Here is a 23,421-nt window from a genome sequence, read left to right as displayed (position 1 = left end):
CAGCAACAAGCACATATGTGGCAATGCTGTACTATTTAATAAAAGGGATTTCCCGAGACATGCTCGGGAGATGCCTCCCATATGACACTTGTCATTCGTCTGTCGTTTATTTCAACCCAACACCCTTCCTTCCCCACAACAAACACTCTGTGAAGTGAGTGAGGCTGAGAGACTTCAGAGAAGTGTGACTAGCCCAAGGTCACCCAGAAGCTGCATGTGGAGGAGCGGGGAAGCGAACCTGGTTCACCAGATTACGAGTCCACCACCCTTAACCACTACACCATGCTGACTGATGTTGTTTCATTCCCCTTCTTTTTTTTGTTAAGAGCGTATATTAATTTCCCAATAAAAAACATCCATTTGAATCCAACCCTCTGGAGCAGCAGGAAATAAACTTGCTTCATCTTCCATGTGGCAGCCGTTCAGATAGTTGAAGAGGGTTATCATATCCTCTTTTCCAGGTTAAACATACCAAATTGCCTCAGCCATTCCTTATAAGGCTTGATTTCCAGTTCTTTGGTCATCTTGGTTGTTCTCCTGGTATATACTATTCGTGTGAATATAAATCCTGCGTCCAGCCAGGCTTCCCTGCGCAGCCTCTGTGTCTCTGAAGCTGGCCTAGCAGGATAGCAGAGTAGCAGCGGTCCTGCGTCCGTGTGAGAAAAGGGATAAATCAAGTCCAGAGACAGTTCGATTCTTATCTCTAGTAGCATTTATTTACAAGCCATAAACCATCTCATTCCATCAGAGCTTTCCGGCATTTCTCTGTGCTTCCAAAAGCACACACACACACAGCCTGCAGCCTCGGAGTTGTGTTGCATCTCAGTCAAAAGTGAAAGCAACTCTGCTCACAGACTGTGACGCACTTCTCTGCGTCAAGCTCCTCCCAGATACAGGACACCACAGAGTTTTAACCCTGTCAGTTCCAAACTCCACACCCCCTCTTGTCCTGCATCTGGGGACAATAGCCAACAATGCTTTCCCCATACACAGACCCTCAGAGAACTCCTCGTGCTTCTGGAAGGTTAATGGTTTTGTGAAACCATCAGCGAGGTTCTTGGTTGAGGGACAGTATTTCAGAGCAACTAGCCCCTCACGAACGCTCTGACACACATTCTGAAAACGTATGTCCAAATGTTTGGTCCTCGCCTTGAACTGCCCCGTCTCAGCCAATTTGAGGCACGGTTGATTGTCTTCATGTACCACAATGGGCAGACAAACCTCTCCACAGATTTCCTCAACCAAACACACATAAAACTCCAGCTCTCTGCAAACCTCTGATAGCGCACTGAACTCAGCTTCAGTAGATGAAAGCGCTATGAGACTTTGCTTCCGGGACCTCCACCCAACTACTGAGTCCCCAAACTTCACCACTAGACCTGACACTGATTTGCAGTCCTCAAGGCTAGCCCAGTCCGAGTCCACCCAAGCAGTCAGCTTGACATCACCCTCAGCTGACATCTTGAGGCAAAAGTCTTTGGTATCTTGCAGGTAACGTAGCACCCGCTTTATACCATTCAAGGCCTGCACACTAGGACTTGAAGCCTCTCTACTGAGCAGATTGACAGCAAACGCAATATCTGGTCTGCTCCACTGTGACAGATACAACAGACTGCCCAGAGCTGACTGAAAGAGTTCAGTGTTTTCGAACACCATGCGTTCTACTTGCTGACACTCCTTCACGTATCCAGTCTCCATGGGTGATCTGGCACCTGCACAATCAGACATCCTGAACTTCTCAAGCAACTGTTCAATCTTACCTTTCTGGCGAACCAAAAAACTGCCATCACTTGTCCTTGTGATCTCTATGCCTAAATAGGACTTGAAATCTCCAAGCTGCTTTAGCTTGAACCACTTTCCAAGCTCTTTAGCAAACTTTTCCACCTGTTTACCTGTCTGTGCCATGATCAAAAGGTCGTCAACGAACACCTGCACCACTTACTGTTTCAAGCCTGAATCTTTAATGTAAAGACAACTGTCTGCAAGAGATCTCTTAAAACCTAGCTCTTCTAAGGCTTCATGTAGGCACATATTCCAATTTCTGGCAGATTGGCGTAATCCATAGATTGATTTGTGCAACCGCCACACGACGCCTGCCTCACTGACTTCAAACCCTGGAGGAGGAAGCATGTACAACTCCTCCTTGAGATCTGAGTTCAGGTAGGTGACATCTACATCAAAATGGTTCACCTTCCAACCTCTCTGTGCTGCTATCGCCAAGAGCGTTCTCAAAGTCTCCGCTCTCGAGGTTGGCAAATATACCTCTGTGAAGTGGACACCCTTTTTCTGTGTGAATCCTCGGGCCATTAACCTCGCTTTATAATGTGGCTCTCCAGCGTCAGTGGGTTTCAAACGGTAAACCCATCTACAGCTGGCAGCTTTCTTGTTAGCCGGCAGCTGAGTGAGTGAGAACACACCAAGAGACTCCATTGAGTTCATCTCCTTCTGTATTGCCTCACGCCATTTGCTAGCTTCTTCCTGAGGCAACTTCTGAACATCCTCAAAGGATTCAGGTTCACATCTAGCCACACCAACCCAGACACTAGTGGCTTCATACCTTTCAGGTGGCTTCCCTTTGGTTGATCTTGCTGACCTCCTCAGCATGAATTCTGGAACTGCGCCTGATTCACCTGGATCAACCCTACTATCCTCTGTGTCAGAAACATCCCCCTCTGACCTGCTGCGCCATTTCGGGCGTACAGCTGGTTCTGCTGGCGAGGATGGTTCACTCCTTAGCTTAGACTTGACAGAGACTTGTGGAGGGGTCCTGGGACTCCTTTTTGGAGAGCCTGGTGCTGGACCGTGGCTGTGGACCTTGCACATCAGCAACAGGTTCAGCCTCGCCTTCCTCTTTCTCATCTGAGTCTAACAGAACATCCGGGTTTCCGTGAAGACGTTTCCACCCACTCTGCTCGCAAAACTCAGCACTGCTGCTAATAAGCAGCTTAGACTGGTTGCCAGTAGGGTATGCGAAACGCCACACCTTTGAACCCGGCTCATAGCCCACAAAGATCATCTTCCTAGATCTTGGCTCACCCTTTCTGCGCATGGCCTTTGGAATGAGGACCCAAGCCTCAGAACCAAAAACATGGAGAAACCCCACCTTCGGCTTCTTCTGATGCAACAAGAAAAACGGTGTGTTGCCTACACTGGAATTGTACACTCGATTCTGCACAAAACATGCTGTGACAAACCCGAGTCTGCCAACATAGCATTCGCTGCTTCCTGTAGCGTGCGAAATTTTCTCTCTGCAACCCCGTTCTGTTGCGGACTGTAGGGGGCCGTCAATCGATGATTGATACCCTTCTGTCTGAAAAACGATTGCAGCGCAGAACCTGTGAACTCCCCCCCCGCGATCAGATTGAAAGGAAACCACCCTGGTAGAGAATTGCAGCTCTATCGCTGTGATCCAATCCCTGATCAGCGCAGCTGCTTCTGACTTACATTTAAGCGCAAAAACCCAAGAAAATCTCGAAAAATGGTCAATCAGAACCAGAACCCATTTAGACCCAGCTAAAGAAGGTGTTGGCATGGGACCAGATAAATCCGCATGCACAAGTTCAAAGGGTTTGCTGGTTCTCCTCTCTGACCTGGGGTATGTGCATGTTGTGACCTTCGATTGCTTACAGGCTTGACAATCTAGGTATTTGTCACATGCCTTGAAGCTACAACCAATTGTGTTCTCTGCGGCTTTTTTCACATACGACCACCCAACGTGTCCAAATTTCCTGTGCCATAAGTGTATACAATCATCGTGTGGTGGGACATTTGCACACTGCACTTGGGTGTCTTCAATGGACTTTCCACTAGCCCCATTTTCCACCAGCCCCATTTTACCACCAGCTCCATTATCAACAGGCATCTGCACCATAAGGAGCCTGTCTTTTCTCTCAACACTGTAGATCTTCTTCCCATCCCTGTAGAAGGAACAACAATTGTTAGAAAACAGAACATCGAACCCATCAGCATTTAGTGATGTCACACTTAAAAGAGAGTGTGCAAGCTCTGGTACCACAAAAGCCTGCACCCAATGATCCAAAAAAGAACAATATAAAAACCCAGATTCAGTCAATGGTCTCTGAGACCCATCTGCTAATTTGACATAGCGTTCAGTTTTAACTGTCTTGCAGTTCCTCAGGAGCCCACCAGATGGCACTAGGCTGTGGGTGGCTCCCGTATCGATGACAAGAGATAAAACGTGTCTCTGGCTGTTTTCCAAGGTTGCCATGGCGACACTCGCACCCCCACCGGGGCCTGTGCCAGTGTCCTTCCTGGTTGCCATGGTTACTGCAAGGCTGCTGCTGGTGTTCTCATGCATTGCCGCTGTCTGAGAACCGCTGCTTATCGGTCTTCCTAGCAGGTGGCTGACCTTACATTCCAGAGCCTCTGCAGAACAATGCCCTTCGCTGTTGGACTTCGCCTCAGAGCACAAACAACTCTTGGAGACTTTGGCTTTCTCAGAGCTCTTGGATCGGCCTGCACTCCCACTCCTGGGTGCCCAACTGCCTGAGGAACAGACTGCTACTACCTTCCTCTTCCCAGCTCCCAGCCTTTCTCCAGCACACAGTCCATCACACAGATGTGTTGAAGCATAGAAACAGCTTCCCAAAACAGCCCCAACTTCCTCTGGGCTTTCTGGGCGTCCCTCAGCCCCTCCTGGGCTTTGTGCTCCCTATGGGCATCCTCCAGCCCCCTCTGGTCTGGCTCCCACTGCGGCCTGACATGCCGTCTTCAGTGCCTGCCACGCGACCCAGGGCTTCTTCCCTTGGAGCTTTGGCAACAGCCAAGCATCAACACTGGCCCTTAAAATGGCTAGCACCCTCTGCTCTCTCTCCAGAGCATCAGCCACGTCTGCTTCAGGCTGGGCCTGGACTGGATCGGCCTGCGTGCATTCCCACAGCTGCTTTCCCTCCAGCCAATAGTATATGTGCTCACTCCAGTCCTGCCAATTGGCCCCATTCAGTCTTTCACCGGGGATATTGTAGCTCTCATGGCCCTGCTGTGCCTAAGCAGCCATCTCCTCCCACCTGGGCTTTAAGCATACTCACACGTCTGCCAGCAAGCTGGACCTCCGAAGCAGCCGTCTCTCTTGGCTTTTGGTTCCGCTCTCCAGCATCTCCCACTGCCCTTCCTGGCAGGAGATCACAGCAACTTAAAGCTGGCAGCCTTCCTCCCTTCTCACACTTGTCAGGAAACACATAACTCCCATGACCTATTCGTGTGAATATAAATCCTGCGTCCAGCCAGGCTTCCCTGCGCAGCCTCTGTGTCTCCGAAGCTGGCCTAGCAGGATAGCAGAGTAGCAGCGGTCCTGCGTCCGTGTGAGAAAAGGGATAAATCAAGTCCAGAGACAGTTTGGTTCTTATCTCTAGTAGCATTTATTTACAAGCCATAAATCAGTCTCATTCCATCAGAGCTTTCCGGCATTTCTCTGTGCTTCCAAAAGCACACACACACACAGCCTGCAGCCTCGGAGCTGTGTTGCGTCTCAGTCAAAAGTGAAAGCAACTCTGCTCACAGACTGTGACGCACTTCTCTGCGTCAAGCTCCTCCCAGATACAGGACACCACGGAGTTTTAACCCTGTCAGTTCCAAACTCCACATATACATTCCAGAGTTAGATAAAAAAGATTCATACACTTTCTGATAATGAAGTCCCTCCTGCTTCCATAAAAGATTGCCTAAAAAATCATACCTGAGCTATCTGGAGAAACAAAGTTGGAAGGATTTGCTGAAATACAGTGGTGCCTCGCAAGACGAAATTAATCCGTTCCGTGAGGCTCTTCGTATAGCGGTTTTTTCGTCTTGCAAAGCAAGCCCATTGACAGCTTAGCGGATTAGCACTATTAGCGGTTTAGCAGCTTTTAGCGGATCAGCTGATAAGCGGCTTATCAGCGGATCAGCTGATAAGCGGCTTAGCAGCTTAGGAAAAGGGGGGAAAAAGGGGGGGAAACCCGCAGGAACTCGCAAGACATTTCGTCTTGCGAAGCAAGCCCATAGGGAAATTCGTTTTGCGAACCGCTTCCAAAACGGAAAACCCTTTCGTCTAGCGGGTTTTCCGTCTTGCGAGCCGTTCGTCTTGCGGGGCACCACTGTATTTAACTGAATTAGAATACAAAAATGGGAGGTGTGAGGAGGTCAAGGAAGTAAGTGAATGTAAGTAAGTGATGTAAAGGTTTGACTTGTTTCTCATTTCTTTTTCTTTTTTCAGTTTTTTGATGATGTTTTTCTATATGTATTGTTTTTTCTTTTTCTTCTTTGATTGTTATGTATATATATATATATATATATATCCTTTTTTCTGTAACCTTTAAAATCTTAATAAAAATTTATTTTTTAAAAAAGAGAATACAAACATGCATCTTGCCTCTGCGAGAGCAGAGAAGCAACTCCTCTTGGAAACAAAGAACACCGAGAGAAACAGTGAAAAACAGGAAACCAGTGAACGTCACATCCAGTCTCCCATTCCCGTGGGAACCCAACAGTAACTCTGACTGTGGAAGGCAAAACAATGTCCCGTGACTGCACTTGCTGCACAGTGAGGGAAATAGAAACCAACATAATATAGACAAGAACCAGGGACTCTGTGGTGGGGGCAGCTGAGGGCCGTTTTGGCCCAGACTGGTCCCTGACCCTGAGACGCTCTTTCCACCCACAGGACCTCAGATGTTATGCCCTTTGGGAAAGTGGGGAGGAACAGAAACTAGTGGCCAACAGCATCCCTTCTCTGCTGGCCTTTGCCCGAAGTTGTCCCATCTCAGAGCAAGTAGCTCTCCCTCATGGATTAAGTCCTTTCATCACTTCCATCTCCCCAAGAGGCTCCCAAGGCTACTCATCCTCTGCAGTTGATAACAGACAGAACTGACTGAAAAAAACAGCTTTGTCTTCTGGTGACACCAGAGAATTCCAGAAGACATTAACCCGTTATGGATGCACGATTCCCACATACAGGTTTCTTGGCAAGACAAGGGCCTTCTCTGGCCACTTGAGTGTCCTCCTCAGCATCCCCAAAGAAGGAGCTGGGTTGCAAGAGCTGCAGCAAGGGGGGGGGGCAACCCAGGCTAATGGGGGAGGCTGTCTAGCTAGGAAAGCAAGACCCAGAGTGAGCCCCTGTGAGTAAATAAAACTATATGGACCTGGGACCCCTAGAGTCTCACTGCCCAGAGATGGGGGTAGTTGGCAAATATGCACACACACAAATAATTTGTTCCTGTGTTCCTAATACATGACTAAGCGTGAAGGCCATGTTATGTGCTTTAGCAACAGCCCTCCTGTAAATAAGGAAATGCAACCTCTGTTGCTGATTTATGAAAGAAGCAGCAAGGGAATCTTCTCGGGTGTCTCATGAGGTCTGTGGGGTCCTTCAAGAAAGAGGAGCCATTTCTGCGCCCTGAGCCCCTGTCAGAGAGAAAGGCAGGACAACAAGAGCAACAACAACAATTCTGGTGCACATTGTTGAAAAGTTCTTGCCCCTCCTGATCCGCTGCCCCAAATTGCACTGCAGTGATTTGGGCCAGAGTCCAGCTTGCCAGGATCAAAGAACTGCAGAGAGTTCTGAATCAGACCGTTGATCCATCTACCTCAGGATGGCCTACACTGATTGGCAGCAACCGCTCTCTGGGGTTTCTCTCCCAGCCTTACAAAACACTGGGATTACGTAGAGCATGTTATATATCTGAATTCCCACTCAACAGATTGTAGGAATGCAAAATAGAATCGTAGAGTGATGGGAAGTTTTGCTTCTGCACATGACTCTGGAAAAACCATTTTAAGCTGAGACATTCCTTCATCACCCTCGAATGTTCAGTTCACATTGAGTTCATGAGACATTGCATTCTGACCTGTTCTTAGTGCTTGGTTGACCACATCTACGGATGAATGCTATATATTAATCACTAGTTATAATTTAATAAGGCGGTTTTCATGCCTGTCCAATTCTGTGTTCCCTTTCCCAACCTTTAATCTATTGGTGATCAATGCTTATATGCAACCTTTGCTTTGTACTTGTGTTAACCAATCAGCAACAAGCACATATGTGGCAATGCTGTAATATTCAATAAAAGGGACTCCCCGAGACATGCTCGGTAGATGCCTCCCATATGACACTGGTCAGAGGGACCCTGGGGGTCATCTAGTCCAACCCCCTGCAAGGCAGGATAATCAGGAGACGTTGGACAAAGGCGCCCTTTTGGAGAACAAGAAGTGCAGGATCCTGCTGCGCAGCTCCCGGGTCCGGATGCCGTAAATGACGGGGTTGAGCACCGGGGGCAAAATGAGGTAGAGATTGGCAATGAGGATATGTGCATAATGGGGGATGTTGCGTCCGAAGCGGTGGGTGAGGAAGGAGAAGAAGGCAGGAGTGTAGAAGACACAAATGACTGCAACATGAGAGCCACAAGTGCCCAAGGATTTGAGCCGGGCCTCTTTGGAGGGGAGCCGGAAAACAGACTGCAAGATCAGCACATAGGACAAAAGAATGAGGACCACATCAAGCATGAGGATGGTAATAGTGAACAAGCCATAAATCATATTGATCCGGATGTCGGCACAGGCCAGCTTGGCAATGCCCATGTGCTCACAGTAGGTGTGGGCAAGGATGATGTGGTTGCTGCAGAAGGGCAGGCGGAGAGTCAAGAGGGCAATGGGCAGCACAAATAGGAATGTCCTCAGCACAACGGAAGCACACATCCAGGCTACCCTTGCCTTGGTCAAGATGGTGGTGTATCTCAGAGGGTCACAGATGGCCACGTACCTGTCAAAGGCCATGGCTAGCAGCACGACAGACTCCATCCCCGTGAAGCTGTGGATGAAGAACATCTGAGCCAGGCAGGCCCCATGGCTGATCTCCCCAAGGCCAAACCAGAAGATGGCCAGCATCTTGGGCAGAGTGGAGGTGGAGAGGCCCAGGTCGATGGCCGAAAGGACGGAGAGGAAGTAGAACATGGGCTGGTGGAGGCTGGCCTCCGTTTTGATGATGAAGAGGATGGTGCAGTTGCCCACGAGAGCAACGAGGTAGCCGAGGCAGAAGGGGATGGAGATCCAGGAGTGAAGCGCCTCCAGCCCCGGGACCCCCAGCAGGATGAAGGTGGGGGAATAAAAGTGGGTGGCATTCAAAAGAGGCATTCTCCTCCTGGACCCAGCCAGAGAACAGATCACTGAGACCCTGCCAAGAAGAAGAAAACAGGCCAGCATTTTCCTCCATGGCTCCTCATGGACACATAGACCCTTTCCCAGCAATCCTGTTTCATGTTAAGAAAACAATTGTGTGTTTGTGTGGAGGGGATGAGCCTGCTAGCTGGATTTGGCCAGAGTGTAGGTCCCTGTGTCCGAACAAAGAAAATGAAAAAAGCAGTCTGCACGCTGCTGTATGAGGAACTTTCCTGTCTGCCCCTCCTCTCCCACCCATCAATTCATTGGGCCAATTTAGTCTGACAAAACTGGTGGGGGTGGCGGCTCTCCACTTTCCTCATCCTGTACATGGTTCTGTATTCTTCTGTCGTGTGTGTCCGTCCCCCCCGCCACCACCACCACATTTCCCACTAATGTCTCCTTCATCAAAACCAGCCTTTCTCTGCGGGGAACCTGATTCCTCCACCTCCAAATACCCTAATCTCCTCATTCACCTTTTGCAGCTCCACAGTGACCAGAGCTGGACATGCCAATTGCAACAAAGGTTCCTTGGAAGAAGAGCTAACTTGCTGCCCTCCCCCTTCAAAAAATGGTCCTACCAACTGCCCCTCCCTCCCCATCTCAGCCTCTAAATCTCAGGGTCAGGCCCCATGTTGGGCAAAAAAGTCCCTCAGTGTGGGGAATTGGACTAGAAGCACCTTGTGCTCCTTCCAACTTGTCAGTTCTATGATTCTATTACTCCCCTCCTTTCCACTCACCTTGATAGGACCTTTTGTTCTGCCAGCTCACCTACAGATTCACACAGCAAGGTGTGCTCTGCTGAGCCACAGAGTCAAAGGTCTACTGGCAGCTGCATTGTGGATGGAGGAGCATCCCTCAGATCTGACTCCACTTGGCTGACCAGAAAGCAGCATTTATAGTGTTTCTCTGGAGGCGCTAGGGTGGACAGATGGTTGGGAGTGAGAGGTTGTGGGTCTGTGTGCAGAAGCCTCCTTTGTAGAACTTGCAAGGAATCCCTTTGAGACAACACAGCTTGAGGAAGGGCAAGGCTCCTGGTGCCGATGTACAAGGACTTAGGGAATATTGTTGCTTTAGTTTCCAGAACTAAAAACACAGCTGGTATTACAAGTATTGAAGGGAAAACACAACTGTGTTCTGTTCCCAGACAAACCCCACTGAGACCTGGGTTCAAGTCCACCCTCTGTCAGGGATTCCGCATGTGGCCTTGGGCAGATCTAACCAGTGCTTTTTTTCTTTAAAAAAAAAGTTTAGGGGTACTCTCATTTTGACACAAGAAAACCACCATTTTATAGTTCAAATCAGGAAAAATAAACACAGTAAATGGACAAAAGTACAAAGATTCACAAAATGTTTAGGGGTGTGCGTACCCCCAGAAAAAAGCACCGTGGAGGCGCTAGGGTGGACATCTCGGGGGGCTGTTTCACTGTAGAAAGAGCTTTGTTCCATCCCAATTCCCATGGCATCCAAACCGCCCACACCTGGAGGATCTCTTCCAAGTTTACAGAGTCAGGGGGACTGTGGAGAGCGGACCCCAACCCCACGTCCAGGCTTCGGATTCTTTATCATTCTACATCTCCAGCAGACTTGGGAAGAGTGGAACAGAAGGTAGTTTGAAAGAGACAACAGCTTCACAGCTGAGAATCCTGTAATGGGCAGAGCAGGAATACCAGATAGGTGGGTTGGCAGGCAGAGAATAAAACAGTGTGGTACCTGTATGCATTGATGAGTATAAATGGTCAGATTTTTATTTTTTAAAAGAATGGGGAACTGAGCTAGGGCAACTCGTTTTCTTAGAGTGGCAATGGCACCCACCCAAGAGGGGCCAGAACTGAGTTCCAGCAAGTTCTGGCTGGAAAAAGACCCTGGTTAGGCCCATTATTAAGTGAGGCCAGTGTAACATGCACAGGAATGGGAACTGACCACAAGACTAGTAAAAACCAGTTAAAGGGGAAATTAATGGCTGATTGTTAAAGAGAAAAACAACTCCACAGAAACACTATAAATGCTGCTTTCTGGTCAGCCAAGTGGAGTCAGATCTGAGGGATGCTCCTCCATCCACAATGCAGCTGCCAGTAGACCTTTGACTCTGTGGCTCAGCAGAGCACACCTTGCTGTGTTAATCTGTAGGTGAGCTGGCAGAAAGGCAAAAGTCAGGCTGTCAGTTCCTCACGAAGGGAGGGCTTCTCCATATCCCAGAGTGCAGAGTGGGGGGCAAGGAGGACAGGTCTGATCCCTGCTCTGGTTCTCCCCAATACTCACCCCGGGTGGAGGGATGTGAAACCGCAGCACATTTGCAAAGAGAAGGACATGGGGACACAGGTGAGTCCGTCCCTGAGCACCTGGCAAGGCTATTCCAAGAGTTTTCTCCTGGATTCCAAGTCCTACTGCAGGGGAGGAGGGACATCCCAAGCCTTGGGGGCCAATCCTGGCCTCCTTCAACCAGAATGTGGCTCCCCAGACTAACAAGATGGTCAATATCCAGTTCCACTCCACCCTTTTAAAATTTAAATCTCAAAACAGATCCCAACTTTCAGAGCATGTAAACCACATGAGTGGAAAGACTGCTGCTCCACTCACAGAAATAGGACTATACTTCCTTCTCCCACCTTTGAAGTAAACGTCTATGTAATGAAATAGAAGTGACCCAAGTCTGCCTTCCTCCTCCAACCTCAGCTTCGCTCTTCAAGCCAAAAGACAACACTTGCTGTAGTGATCAGGTGGGATTGCTATGAGGAATTATAACAAATATAGAGTAAGCCATCTGTGTCAGCAATGAAAGCATTGCGTTGACTGGGTTTAAACTATTTTGATATGATTCTTGATCAATCCACCTCTCTGCATCCCTGTTCTATTTCTCTTTCTTCACAAGTCACGTACCCACTTAGACAGACAGGCGTCCTGGGTCATCATAGACAGTGGGCAGTTTCTTTGCTGTAGCTTTTCTGATATGTTAATCTTAGGATGTTAATCTTAGGGCCAGGAAACAGGTTTCACATAAAGGTGATAATGATCGCTGTCCTCCTGGCCAGACAGAGAGTACACAGAGACACAGACAGAGATTATTATACGCACCCTTCCCAGAGTCTTGCTGTGTGTATTCTTATTAATCAGAGTTCAATCTTTCCTTTACTTTGGGAACACCTCACTTCCCCGTCCCCGGGTGAAACCCCCTGGCCTTTCATTGGTAGAGCTGCCACCACGCTAGTGGCGTTTACCTCAGTGCTGTGCAGGGACTGACTGAGCGGGTGGCGAGATGCTTTCAGTCTCGGACACTTGGCGGGTTCTGAAATGGCCGTGAAGGCCAGATTCACGACCCTGGCGGGCTGGATGAGGACCCCTGGCCTACACTGACTGGCAGCAGCTCCCCAGAGTTTCAGGCAGGGATTTTGTCCAGCCCTTGCAGGAGATGTCAGGGGTTGACCCTGGGACGTTCGGCATGCCAAGCAGGTGCTCTAGGGCTCCCCATATTTCACTAGCCTTTCAATGTTATGCTATTAGCAAGCGTGGATATTCCACCTGCCTCTTTCGAAAGGAGAAAACTCACCTGATCAATTTAATAAATAATAATAATAATAATAATAATAATAATAATAATAATAATAATAATACATTTATACTCTGCCCATCTGGTTGGGTTTCCCCAGCCACTCTGGGCGGATTCCAACAAAATATTAAAATACAATAGTCCATCAAACATTAAAAGCTTCCCTAAATATAATAATAACAACAACCATCCATTTTCAGTCCATTGAATTAGCAATTAAGCGTTTCTGGAAAAGGGAATGGCATATATTTGTATATTAGTATTAAAAGCATGCATAGGAAAATATTACTCATTTATGATGAGAATAGGATTTATTTATTATGAACTTCGCTTGGTTCCTCCTTGGCAGCCAGTGTGATTGTTTCAGCAGGGCTAGAACTCAGGACCGGCTGCCTTGAGGGACATCTAAGAGCAGTTGGGCAGGGGAAAGGTCTCCCTTGGGAGGTGGGGACTCTCCTTCCTTGGAGGTTTCTCAGCAGAGATCGGACGGCCATCTGCCATGGATGCTTGAGCTGAGATTCCTGCATTGCTGGGGGTGGGACTAGATGACCCTGGGATCCCCTCCTCTCTCTCCACTCCTGAATTCCAGGAGGAGCTTCCTTGCCTCCTGCAAAGCCCTTTTCCCTGCAGGCTCTTCCTCTGGTTTCTGGCCAAGGGAGGGAGATGCTCAGAGTCCAGCCAAGAGCCTCACCCCCAAAAGGATATCTGGGCATTGGCGGAGCCAGGGGGCAGCTGCCCCCCGAATGAATAACAAATAATAAGATTATGAGTTTCTGCCAAGCGAGAGAGGGCTGAGCTGGAGGGACTCGGCTTTGCAAGGGTTAAAGGGAACCGAGCTGCCTTCCTAGAGAGGCCAGGAAGCAAGGGGGGGCAGGTCCTCCACAGCCAAGGCCCCTCCCTCCCTCCCCAGTCCTTTCGTGCTTTGGTGTCTCTCCTGCAAGGGCTGCCTCGCTCTCCCCTCCTGGGATCTGGTGAGTCTCCTCTCTCTCCTCCCAGAGGGTGCAGTGGGGGGGACGGGGGGGGCAGGGCTGCAGCAGGGGAGGGTGCCTGGGGGCCTGATCTGCTCCTGCAAGGGGGGGGGGGACACCCCAAGTCAGGGACGGGAGGGTCCTGCCAGGGAGGGGCCAGGTCTGCCACGCTCTCCTTCCTGGAGATCAGAGGATCCCAAACTCATTTGGCCCCCCGCCCCCCCCCCGCTTCAGAAAAGATCTCCCTTCTTTAAACAAAGGGGTCCCTGGGACTTTAACTCTGTGTGACGTCGCTCAGCCTCATTGCACAACGGACGAAAAATGTGCAAATGGTTTTCCAAAGCTGGACGAGGAGGTGGACTAGGCCCCCCCCCCAAAAAAAAGATGGGAGAGAAAGGCCAGGAATAAGGAGAGGGACCCCAGCCCATAGTCTGGCTGCTGCATTGGGGACCAGTTTCCCAGTGTCTCCCAGGGCAGCTCCCCACGGAGGCCACTGCAGCAATCCCCTCGCACCCAGAGCAGGGCATCCCAGGACCACATCCTGTCTGTCCCAAAGGGATTGTTGCTGGAAATGGGCGCTGCTCCTCACTGAGCCTCCAGGGACCTTGGCATCAATGGCTGTGCGTGTGTTAAGCCTTCTAAGAGAATAATCATAATAAATTGTCAGCCTAAATTTCAAGAGAGATGTCTTTGGCCCTGTCCACTTGGCCCTCAGGGGGTTGGCCAGATACATACCTGGCCCTCACAGCAAGGAAAAAGTGACCCCCCCCCCAAGGGGTCTGCCTGGAGAGTGGCAGAGAGTTCAAGTGCAAAAAAGGAGACAGAAGCAGGGGAGTGGGGGTGGGGGGAGAACAACTCCTGAGGACCCCCGGGTGAGGACCCCCACTAGAGCCAAGCATCCATTTTTCACAAGATACAAATGACTCCCTTATCAGTCAGTTCAGACTTCACTCATTGACTGGAAGGCAGGAGAAACCAGGCTGATTCATCTCCCAGAAATCCCTTCCGTTGCCTCCACATTTTGCATTGCTAGAAGGCTAGAGACATATTTCTTCTCTTCTTACTCCTCTTCCTCCCCCCCCCCCCCCCCCAAGATAGCTAATGATCTGGGATGTGGTGCAGTCCAGCCCTAGTTCCCAGCAAGACTCATCCATGCTTCCTCAAGGAACCTTTTTCTTCTCCTGATATTAGACAACTTTTGTAACAGAACAATGTATTTGCTTTGTAGGATTTGCTAGCGCCTCTCCTTAAGACAGAGAGAACTTGGCAGGAGACCAAAGGGTTCCTTCCAATCTCTCAGAGGCTTCCTGAGAGCACAGATGGATCATCGAGATTCAGCTGGCCCTGAAACAGGAAGAGGCCATGACATCCAAAGTGGGAGCAGTGGGGGGTTCTGGGAAAACTCTGTGCAGAAGATCCTGGGTGAGGAGGACACCCTCCACTCAGAGGAGCAGAGCCAGCAGTTGAGGCAGTTCTGCTGCCAGGAGGCCAAAGGACCCCGAGAGGTTTGCAGCCGACTCTACCACCTTTGCCATCAGTGGCTGAAGCCAGAAAGGCACACAAAAGCTGAGATGCTGGACCTGGTGATTTTGGAACAGTTCCTGGCTGTCCTTCCCCCGGAGATGGAGAGCTGGGTGAGGGACTGTGGAGCGGAGACCAGTTCGCAGGCAGTGGCCCTGGCCGAAGGTTTTCTCCTGAGTCAGGCAGAGGAGAGAAAGCAGGTGAGAGAGACTTTCCTCTGGATACTCCCAAGGGGCTCCAAACAGGACAGAAAACATCCCATAATGGTCTGCTGATGGCCCATGCTTTTTCTGCAAGGCATCCATGGAATGAGATCTAACACCCTTCAAATCTTTGTCATTCTCTTTCTAGTATTTCTCCCCATTCTCTGTTTTGAATCCTTGTTTCTTTTTCAGGGAAAGGATCTCTTTGCAGAAATGGACCTGGATTCCTGTGAGGCAGAGAGGCCTCCGTTGGACACCAGAGAGAGGCCACTGGGTAAGGAGGAAGGTGGCTTTTCTCTGTTTGGCCTCGTTCTGTTGGTTTCCCAACTCATCTGAGGGTTCTTTTCATCTTGTTTTGGGGGGAGACAGTCGGGAACAAGGGTCCAGAGGAGGGGAGATGTATTTCTGCACAACTAACATATGGAATGGGCACAAACGTCCAAATACTCTCAGCAGGTAAGGCTTTCTCAAAGGCCCATCTGTGGTTAGAGATGCCCTGTTTCACCTGTGAGAGATGCAGGCACTCCTGGCATCCTGCTAACCTTTTCTCTCTTGCAGGTGACAGAATGATACCAGCAAAACCTCCTGATCCGCCTTTTCATGGGGGCAGAAGGGAAGCAGCGGCTGTGGAACCAGACCAGGTCAGGGGAAGCTGCCTTGTGGGGACAGAGGCCGAGGGATGGAGCAATGTCATGGACTGGTTGGGCACAGAGGAATGGTGGGAGGAAGCAGCCAGGGAACCAGGAAGGGAAGATGGCTCAGAGTCCAAGAAGTGGACGTGGAAGAAGGATGAGTTATCAGAGGGAGAAGAGGGAGAAGCCTGGGAAGAGGAGATGTCAGAAGCTAAAGAGGTAACAGGGCTTAGTGAGCTGGGAGACTCTGTGGCAGAATGCAGTGCAGAATCAGAGGCAGAAGAGGAAGGAGGCGAGTGGGAGAAGAAGGTCGAGAGGCTGAGTCAGGAGAAGGAGGAGCCACCGGTGGCTCCCTCTCCTTCTGCCAGAAGCCACCCTCCCTGCTTGTCTCTCAGAGCCAGGAGACCCCCTGCAATGCAGGAATCTCTGCTAGATCATCCAAGACAGATGGCCATCAAAAACAGGCTTATTTTATTTCTAGATTGATAACTGAATGCAAAAATTGGTTTCTAAGCAGTGGACAAATGAGAACAAATAGCGGCCTGGATTCACCTAACCAGCCCCATCCGCTGGAAAATGGGGCCTGCCCCCCATTCCTCCCCCTCTCCATGCCCCCATGAACCCCTTGAATTTGGCTCTAGGGCATTGGGAGGGAACCTTCCCAGAACAGCTGACAAGGAGAGGAGAAAGTGGATCCTTCCATTGGGGAAACTGGAACGCTTGCGTAGGCAGAATGACTTGGGAAACACAAGGAGGAGTAACACCTATTTGCACAAAAACGGATACATAAAATAAGCACCCATAATTAAAATGTGCTGCAAAACAATCCTATTGAAACAACACCGCAATTCACAGGAAGGAAACAACAGAGCATTATGTAGCAGATCAAATTTCTGCTGCCTTAGAGGAGGACATTTCCTTTTTTCTTTTAGGGTCCAGTGTGCTTTGAAGATGTTGCTGTACGTTTCACGGATGAGGAGTGGGCGTTGCTGGATCCTGACCAGAGAGCTCTGCATAAGGACGTCATGGGGGAGACTCATGGGATCGTGGCCTCTCTTGGTAAGGCTTCCTGTGGGATCGTCATTGTTGTTGTTGTTGTTGTTTAGTCGTTTAGTCGTGTCCGACTCTTCGTGACCCCCTGGATCAGAGCATGCCAGGCACTCCTGTCTTCCACCGCCTCCCACAGTTTGGTCAGACTCATGTTTGTGGCTTCGAGAACACCATCCAACTATCTCGTCCTCTGTCATCCCCTTCTCCTTGTGCCCTCCATCTTTCCCAGCATCAGGGTCTTCTCCAGGGAGTCTTCTCTTCTCATGAGGTGGCCAAAGTACTGGAGCCTCAGCTTCACGATCTGTCCTTCCAGTGAACACTCAGGGCTGATTTCCATCTGAATGGAGAGGTTGGATCTTCTTGCTGTCCATGGGACTCTCAAGAGTCTCCTCCAGCACCAGAATTCAAAAGCATCAATTCTTCGGCGATCAGCCTTCTTTATGGTCCAGCTCTCACCTCCATACATCACTAATGGGAAAACCATGGCTTTAACTATACGGACCTTTGTTGGCAAGGTGATGTCTCTGCTTTTTAAGATGCTGTCTAGGTTTGCCATCGCCTTTCTCCCAAGGAGCAGGCGTCTTTTAATTTCGTGACTGCTGTCACCATCTGCAGTGATCACGGAGCCCAAGAAAGTAAAATCTCTCACTGCCTCCATTTCTTCCCTTTCTATTTGCCAGGAGGTGATGGGACCAGTGGCCATGATCTTGGTTTTTTTGATGTTGAGCTTCAAACCATATTTTGCGCTCTCCTCTTTCACCCTCATTAAAAGGTTTTTTAATTCCTCCTCACTTTCTGCCATCAGGGTTGTGTCATCTGCTTATCTGAGGTTGTTGATATTTCTTCCGGCGATCTTAATTCCGGCTTGGGATTCATCCAGCCTAGCCTTTCGCATGATGAATTCTGCATATAAGTTAAATAAGCAGGGAGACAATATGCAGCCTTGTCGTACACCTTCCCCAATTTTGAACCAATCAGTTGTCCCATATCCAGTTCTAACTGTAGCTTCTTGTCCCACATAGAGATTTCTCAGGAGACAGATGAGGTGATCAGGCACTCCCATTTCTTTAAGAACTTGCCATAGTTTGCTGTGGTCGACACAGTCAAAGGCTTTTGCATAGGGATCATCATATCAGCCTGGAAATTCAAAAAATACCTCTATGCGACCAACCTCATCTCTTTTCACAGAGCTCAACCGTGGCCCCTATAGCACCTGGGAACATAACACCCCCACAATAAATAGTAACTTACAGTTTTTTCTTTGAACAATCTTCCTCAAATTATTCCTTTTTCTACCACGACCGGGCTGGTCTGAACTGCCCAAGCCATCTTAAATGTCAGCTTCAGAATTGTTAGGAAAGATAAGTTGTGAAGTTTAGAGCTTACAGGGTTAACAGCTCAGAGTGTCCTGCATCTGGGGATGAGCTTTCTCAACATCCGGGAAAGCTGTTTCTTTGTTCTTTCTGACTTTCGTTGTCTCCTGAGGCAAGGAAGACGCAATGTCTGCATCTTCTGATGGTTTAGTAGCAGTGATGCTGATGACGCTGATGATGAAGATGCTTTACAAACTTAATCTTTTCCGGAACAGGGCTGCTCTTAAATCGATGTACCACTGTAGTAATCATAATATTTTTTATTTATACCCTGCCCATTTGGCTGGGTTGCCCCAACACATATATAAACATGGCTTCCAACACATTTATAAACATGAAGCATAAATAATAATAATCTGATCGCATATAAAAAGAACATTAACTTTAAAGTGAACAACTTCTCCTAGTGGCCATAATTGTGGAAACCTTTTGTGAATAGTGTATTTCTGAGGTTTGATGGCTCATAACACCACTTTTGTGTGGAGTAATACCATAAAATTATATATCAATGGAAAGATAATTTAATGAAGAATGTAATGAAAGAACATTTATGAAGGAGTATTTATTATAACAGCAGTCATAACCATTGGCAACCTTTAGCTTTAATTATGGCCTTACAATGCCTTCCCATGAAGTGAACCAAGTTTTTAGTTCTGCAGCTGTAATAAAGTGAAACAAAGATTAAATTATTGCCTCTGTTAATTGGACTTTATTGCTGGGTTGCTTCTGACTAACAAGTTTCTTTAGTCGGCTCCATAGATTTCTGATTGGGTTAAAGTTTGGGCTATTCCCAGGCCATTCTAGCAGTGAAATATCTTTATCTTGAAAGCACCTTTTGCACACAGCAGCAACATGACATGGAGCGGAATCCTGTTGATGTATAAAATAGAATACATATATATGTGTGTGTGTGGAATGTTTCCAAGGGGTTGCTCGAGAGCAAGCAGGCAAATATCTCCTTGCTTGGCTGTGAAGCCTTGCTTTTGCTGCTAAAATAAACCTTATCTGTCCGGAGCGCCACTCTCCCGTGGCTGACTCAGTCGCTGGCAGAATCCGTGAGTGGGCGGTTCCTAAACTTTCCCCAGCAAAGCAGCTTCTTGACGCCCAGTCTGCGCCTCCCCTCTCTGCACGGATGCTTTCTGCGCAAGGAGAGTGTGGGTAATGGAGGACCCCTCTCCTCCCCGCTTTCCCCAGGCAAGTTGTCCTGGCACCGCCTTGCCTCTTGCGACTCCTGCAGCTCCGCTCCAGTGGAGGCGTGTTTACTCTCCTCTGTTGAAGAGGAGCTGCTTCCCATGATCCCTGGAGGCTTTCTGTAATCCATTCGGCTTTTCCTCCCTCCCTCCTGAACCGATGGCAGTTCCCTGACAATATGCTTCAGCATCTGGGAAAAGATCACCTGAGGAACGCTTCAGTTTGGGCGCAAGTATTTCATTTATGCATTTTAGGGCATTTACATTCCCATTAATGACGTAAATTTTGCCCACACCTTTTGCTGCCATACAACCCCAGATCAACACACTATCTGGGTGTTTCACGGTCGGTGTAATGCAAGTAGGATGTAAATCTTCTCTGATTCTTCTCCTCGCGTATGTCATGCCATCACTACCAAGCAAGGAGATTTGGGTCTCATCACACCAAATAACATTGTCCCATTGTTCCGCTGTCCAGTTAACATGGGTTTAATCTTTTCAACCTTTGCTTGAGAGATACAATGGCTTTTTCCTTAGAATTCTAACATTTAGACCAGTCCTTGCACTCAACTTCACATTACATTGCAGCATGTCACCTTGTATCCACCCAGATGATTTTCTTCTGTCATGTAGGGACAGTGTCTCCACTCGTCCATTGTCACTTGCCTTTGTGCACCTTTCCCTGCCATTACCGGTCTGATTTTGTAGTGACTGAATCTCCTTATACCTCTTCAAAAATATATAAAGGCCAGCTCTGGTTAAGTTTTTTGTAATATTTCATGAATTTCTTCATAACTGTAGCCTTGTTCACTTAACAGTACAATTTTACATCGCTTTCTAGGTGACCAGTCAACTCTTTGTGCCATTTCTGTAATTTTATTATGTTTTACAAGAACACAAAAAAACCAACCAACTTGATAGCAATCCCAAAGACACTGACAAAAGTCAACCTAAGCAAGTTGTGCTTCGTTTTTCTGGTTATTTGGCTATAGCATTAGATAGAATATGGGTAATTGAACAATTTCCGTTGATACATAATTGTATGATATTATTCCAAAAGAAGCAGTGTTATGAGCCATCAAACCTCTAAAATACACTTTTCTCCAAAAGTATTCCACAATTTTGACCACTACTGTATATCAAACAAAGCAACAGTCAACAACTCAACAAAATCTCATAATAAATATGTTGCTTAATGAGAAACAACAAAGGTAATAAACACACTGAACTCCCTTCAGTTCTTCTCCATTTGTTCCTGAGGTTCTAATCCCTTTTTGTCTCCATGGCAGATTGTGATGTATCAGAAATCAAGAACGAAGGTGACCACGATAAAATCCCCAGAGAGGAGAAGCCACGTGAAAATATGGAGGGCGGAGAAAGCTGCATTCAGCGCTCCCATTCCACTTCCCATCAACAAAATATCCTTGGAAAGAAACTCTATCAGTGTGTGGAATGTGGAAAGAGCTTCAGTCACAGCCACAGTCTCACTTCCCATCAGAGAATTCATACAGGGAAGAAACCCTATCAGTGTGAGGAATGTGGAAAGAGCTTCAGTCAGAGCTCCCATCTCTATACCCATCAAAGAATTCATACAGGGGAGAAACCCTATCAGTGTGTGGAATGTGGAAAGAGCTTCAGTCGGAGCTGCGATCTCACTTCCCATCAAAGAATTCATACAGGGGAGAAACCCTATCAGTGTGTGGAATGTGGAAGGAGCTTCAGGAAGAGCTCCTTTCTCACTTCCCATCAAAGAATTCATACAGGGGAGAAACCCTATCACTGTGTGGAATGTGGAAAGAGCTTCACTCAGAGCTCCAACCTCAGTTCCCATCAAAGAACTCATACAGGGGAGAAACCCTATCAGTGTGTGGAATGTGGAAAGAGCTTCAGTCAGAGCTGCGATCTCACTTCCCATCAAAGAATTCATAAAGGGGAGAAACCCTATCAGTGTGTGGAATGTGGAAAGAGCTTCAGTCGGAGCTGCGATCTCACTTTCCATCAGAGAATTCATACAGGGGAGAAACCCTATCAGTGTGTGGAATGTGGAAAGAGCTTCACTAAGAGCTCCCATCTCACTTCCCATCAAAGAATTCATACAGGGGAGAAACCCTATCAGTGTGTGGAATGTGGAAAGAGCTTCAGTCAGAGCTCCAACCTCACTACCCATCAAATAATTCATACAGGGAAGAAACCCTATCAGTGTGTGGAATGTGGAAAGAGCTTCAGTCGTAGTTCCCATCTCTATACCCATCAAAGACTTCATACAGGGGAGAAGCCCTATCAGTGTGTGGAATGTGGAAAGAGCTTCACTGAAAGCTCCAAACTCACTTCCCATCAAAGAATTCATACAGGGGAAAAACCCTATCAGTGTGTGGAATGTGGAAAGAGCTTCAGTCAGAGCTCCCACCTCACTTCCCATCAAAGAATTCATACAGGGGAGAAACCCTATCAGTGTGTAGAATGTGGAAAGGGCTTCAGTCGCCCCCACAGTCTCACTTCCCATCAACGAATTCATACAGGGGAGAAATCCTATCAGTGTGAGGAATGTGGAAAGAGCTTCAGTACAAGCTCCATTCTCTCTTCCCATCAAAGAATTCATACAGGGGAGAAACCCCATCAGTGTATGGAATGTGGAAAGAGCATCAGTCAGAGCGCCAGTCTCACTTCCCATCAAAGAATTCATGCAGGGGAGAAACCATATTAGTGTGCGGAATGTAGAAAGAGCTTATGGAGGAACTTAGTTCCCTCCGTCTCTCTGTCCTGAGCCTGTGCAGCTCAGGAGAGGCTGGAGGGTTACCGGATCCAGAGGTAACCCCAGCTTCCTCTGACGGGGCTGAGAGTGGAGCACCTGCAGGCAATGGGTCCTCTGGCACCTCCATCGCCAGAGCAGACTCAGCTGGTGTCTGTACCTGAGGATCCAGCACAGGTGAGGACCCTTCAGGCTCATGTCCCAACCCTGGCTCAGCTGGTTCTGGAGGCGAGGAATCCTGTGCAGGTTGGGATTCCTTAGGTTCAGCATCTGAATCCGAATCCCAGGAGACTTCCGGAGGTGGCGCAAAACGGCAATGGCGGTCCTCTTTACTTTGTGAAGAGGGGCTCCACGAAAAAGGGTCGTCCGCTGCGGCAAAGCGGAGACCCATCAAGAAAAACCACAGGCAGAGCGAGCCTGTGGCCGTGGGACTCGGCGGGCGCCAAAAGCCCCCCCAGAAACAAAGAAGGAGCTCCGTAAGGGGCTCCGGAACGCGAAAGGGGGAGCGGCGCTGTGAGTTCATCGCTCTTTTCGTGGATGCAAAGCCGCGCTGCTGCTGCTGATGAGCGCCGACCTTTCTTCTTGAAAACATCAAAATTGGCTGCTACATACCCGTGAGTAAGGGGAGCTAAACATCGGATTAAAATTTGGGAATTTGGTTGAAATTCGGCTGAAAACGGGAGGCGAGTAACAGGAAGTCCGTCTCCCGATCTTGCTAACCAGATTAAAGCAATTGTTCAGAAGAGTGCTGAAGCGCTTAAAAGGGACTGTAAAAGCAAAACGAGGGTGTATCTGACAGACTTTGTAGTGAAAAGACAAGCAGGAAATTTTTGCAAAATCTGTGGATCTTATTCTTGGAACTTTCTTCCTAATTTTGAGCTATGCGGAGTTAAAAGGGACAACCCAGCTGTCGGGCTCTCAGTGCGCAAAAGAGAACTGTCAAACTGCTGATACTGTTATTGGAGTTTAAACTGATACATAGACTGAGACACTAACGTTTAAACATTGTTGCTGGGACCTTTCTTGACACCTTGTGGCTTT

General features: G+C 48.4%; 3 protein-coding genes across 6 annotated transcripts in view; 1 reads left to right on the top strand and 2 right to left on the bottom strand.

The window, feature by feature from the left end:
• Positions 1-22,560, top strand: part of LOC310843373 (uncharacterized protein) — a 50,760-nt gene extending 28,200 nt beyond the window's left edge. The window contains exons 1-6 of one of the 2 annotated variants that reach the window (XM_083736669.1): positions 13,578-13,665; positions 14,891-15,383; positions 15,579-15,660; positions 15,945-16,027; positions 16,951-17,077; positions 20,921-22,560. In XM_083736669.1, the coding sequence (XP_083592795.1) occupies positions 14,982-15,383; positions 15,579-15,660; positions 15,945-16,027; positions 16,951-17,077; positions 20,921-22,335 (2,109 nt within the window). In that variant the 5' untranslated portion in view covers positions 13,578-13,665; positions 14,891-14,981 and the 3' untranslated portion in view covers positions 22,336-22,560. Of the gene's footprint in view, positions 1-13,577; positions 13,666-14,890; positions 15,384-15,578; positions 15,661-15,944; positions 16,028-16,950; positions 17,078-20,920 lie in introns of those variants that run through there. The other variant, XM_083736670.1, reaches the window with a different exon arrangement.
• LOC310843215 (uncharacterized protein) overlaps positions 1-23,421 on the bottom strand; it is a 292,631-nt gene that overhangs the window by 64,007 nt on the left and 205,203 nt on the right. The window lies entirely within an intron of this gene.
• Positions 8,154-9,486, bottom strand: LOC310843604 (olfactory receptor 52E4-like). The gene has a single exon (XM_083737199.1). It carries the CDS (start codon positions 9,190-9,192, stop codon positions 8,161-8,163), a length of 1,032 nt encoding a protein of 343 aa, XP_083593325.1. The 5' UTR covers positions 9,193-9,486; the 3' UTR covers positions 8,154-8,160.

This window comes from Podarcis gaigeae (assembly GCF_964106915.1).
Source record: "Podarcis gaigeae genome assembly, chromosome: 4".
Lineage (NCBI taxonomy): Eukaryota > Metazoa > Chordata > Lepidosauria > Squamata > Lacertidae > Podarcis > Podarcis gaigeae.
The sequence above is the reverse complement of the archived record's forward strand: the minus strand, read 5'-3'. Positions and strand labels throughout refer to the sequence as shown.

Coding starts and splice junctions, on each gene's coding strand:
- LOC310843604 (XM_083737199.1), bottom strand. CDS start 9,192: ATGCTGGCCTGTTTTCTTCTTCTTGGCAGGGTCTCAGTGATCTGTTCT.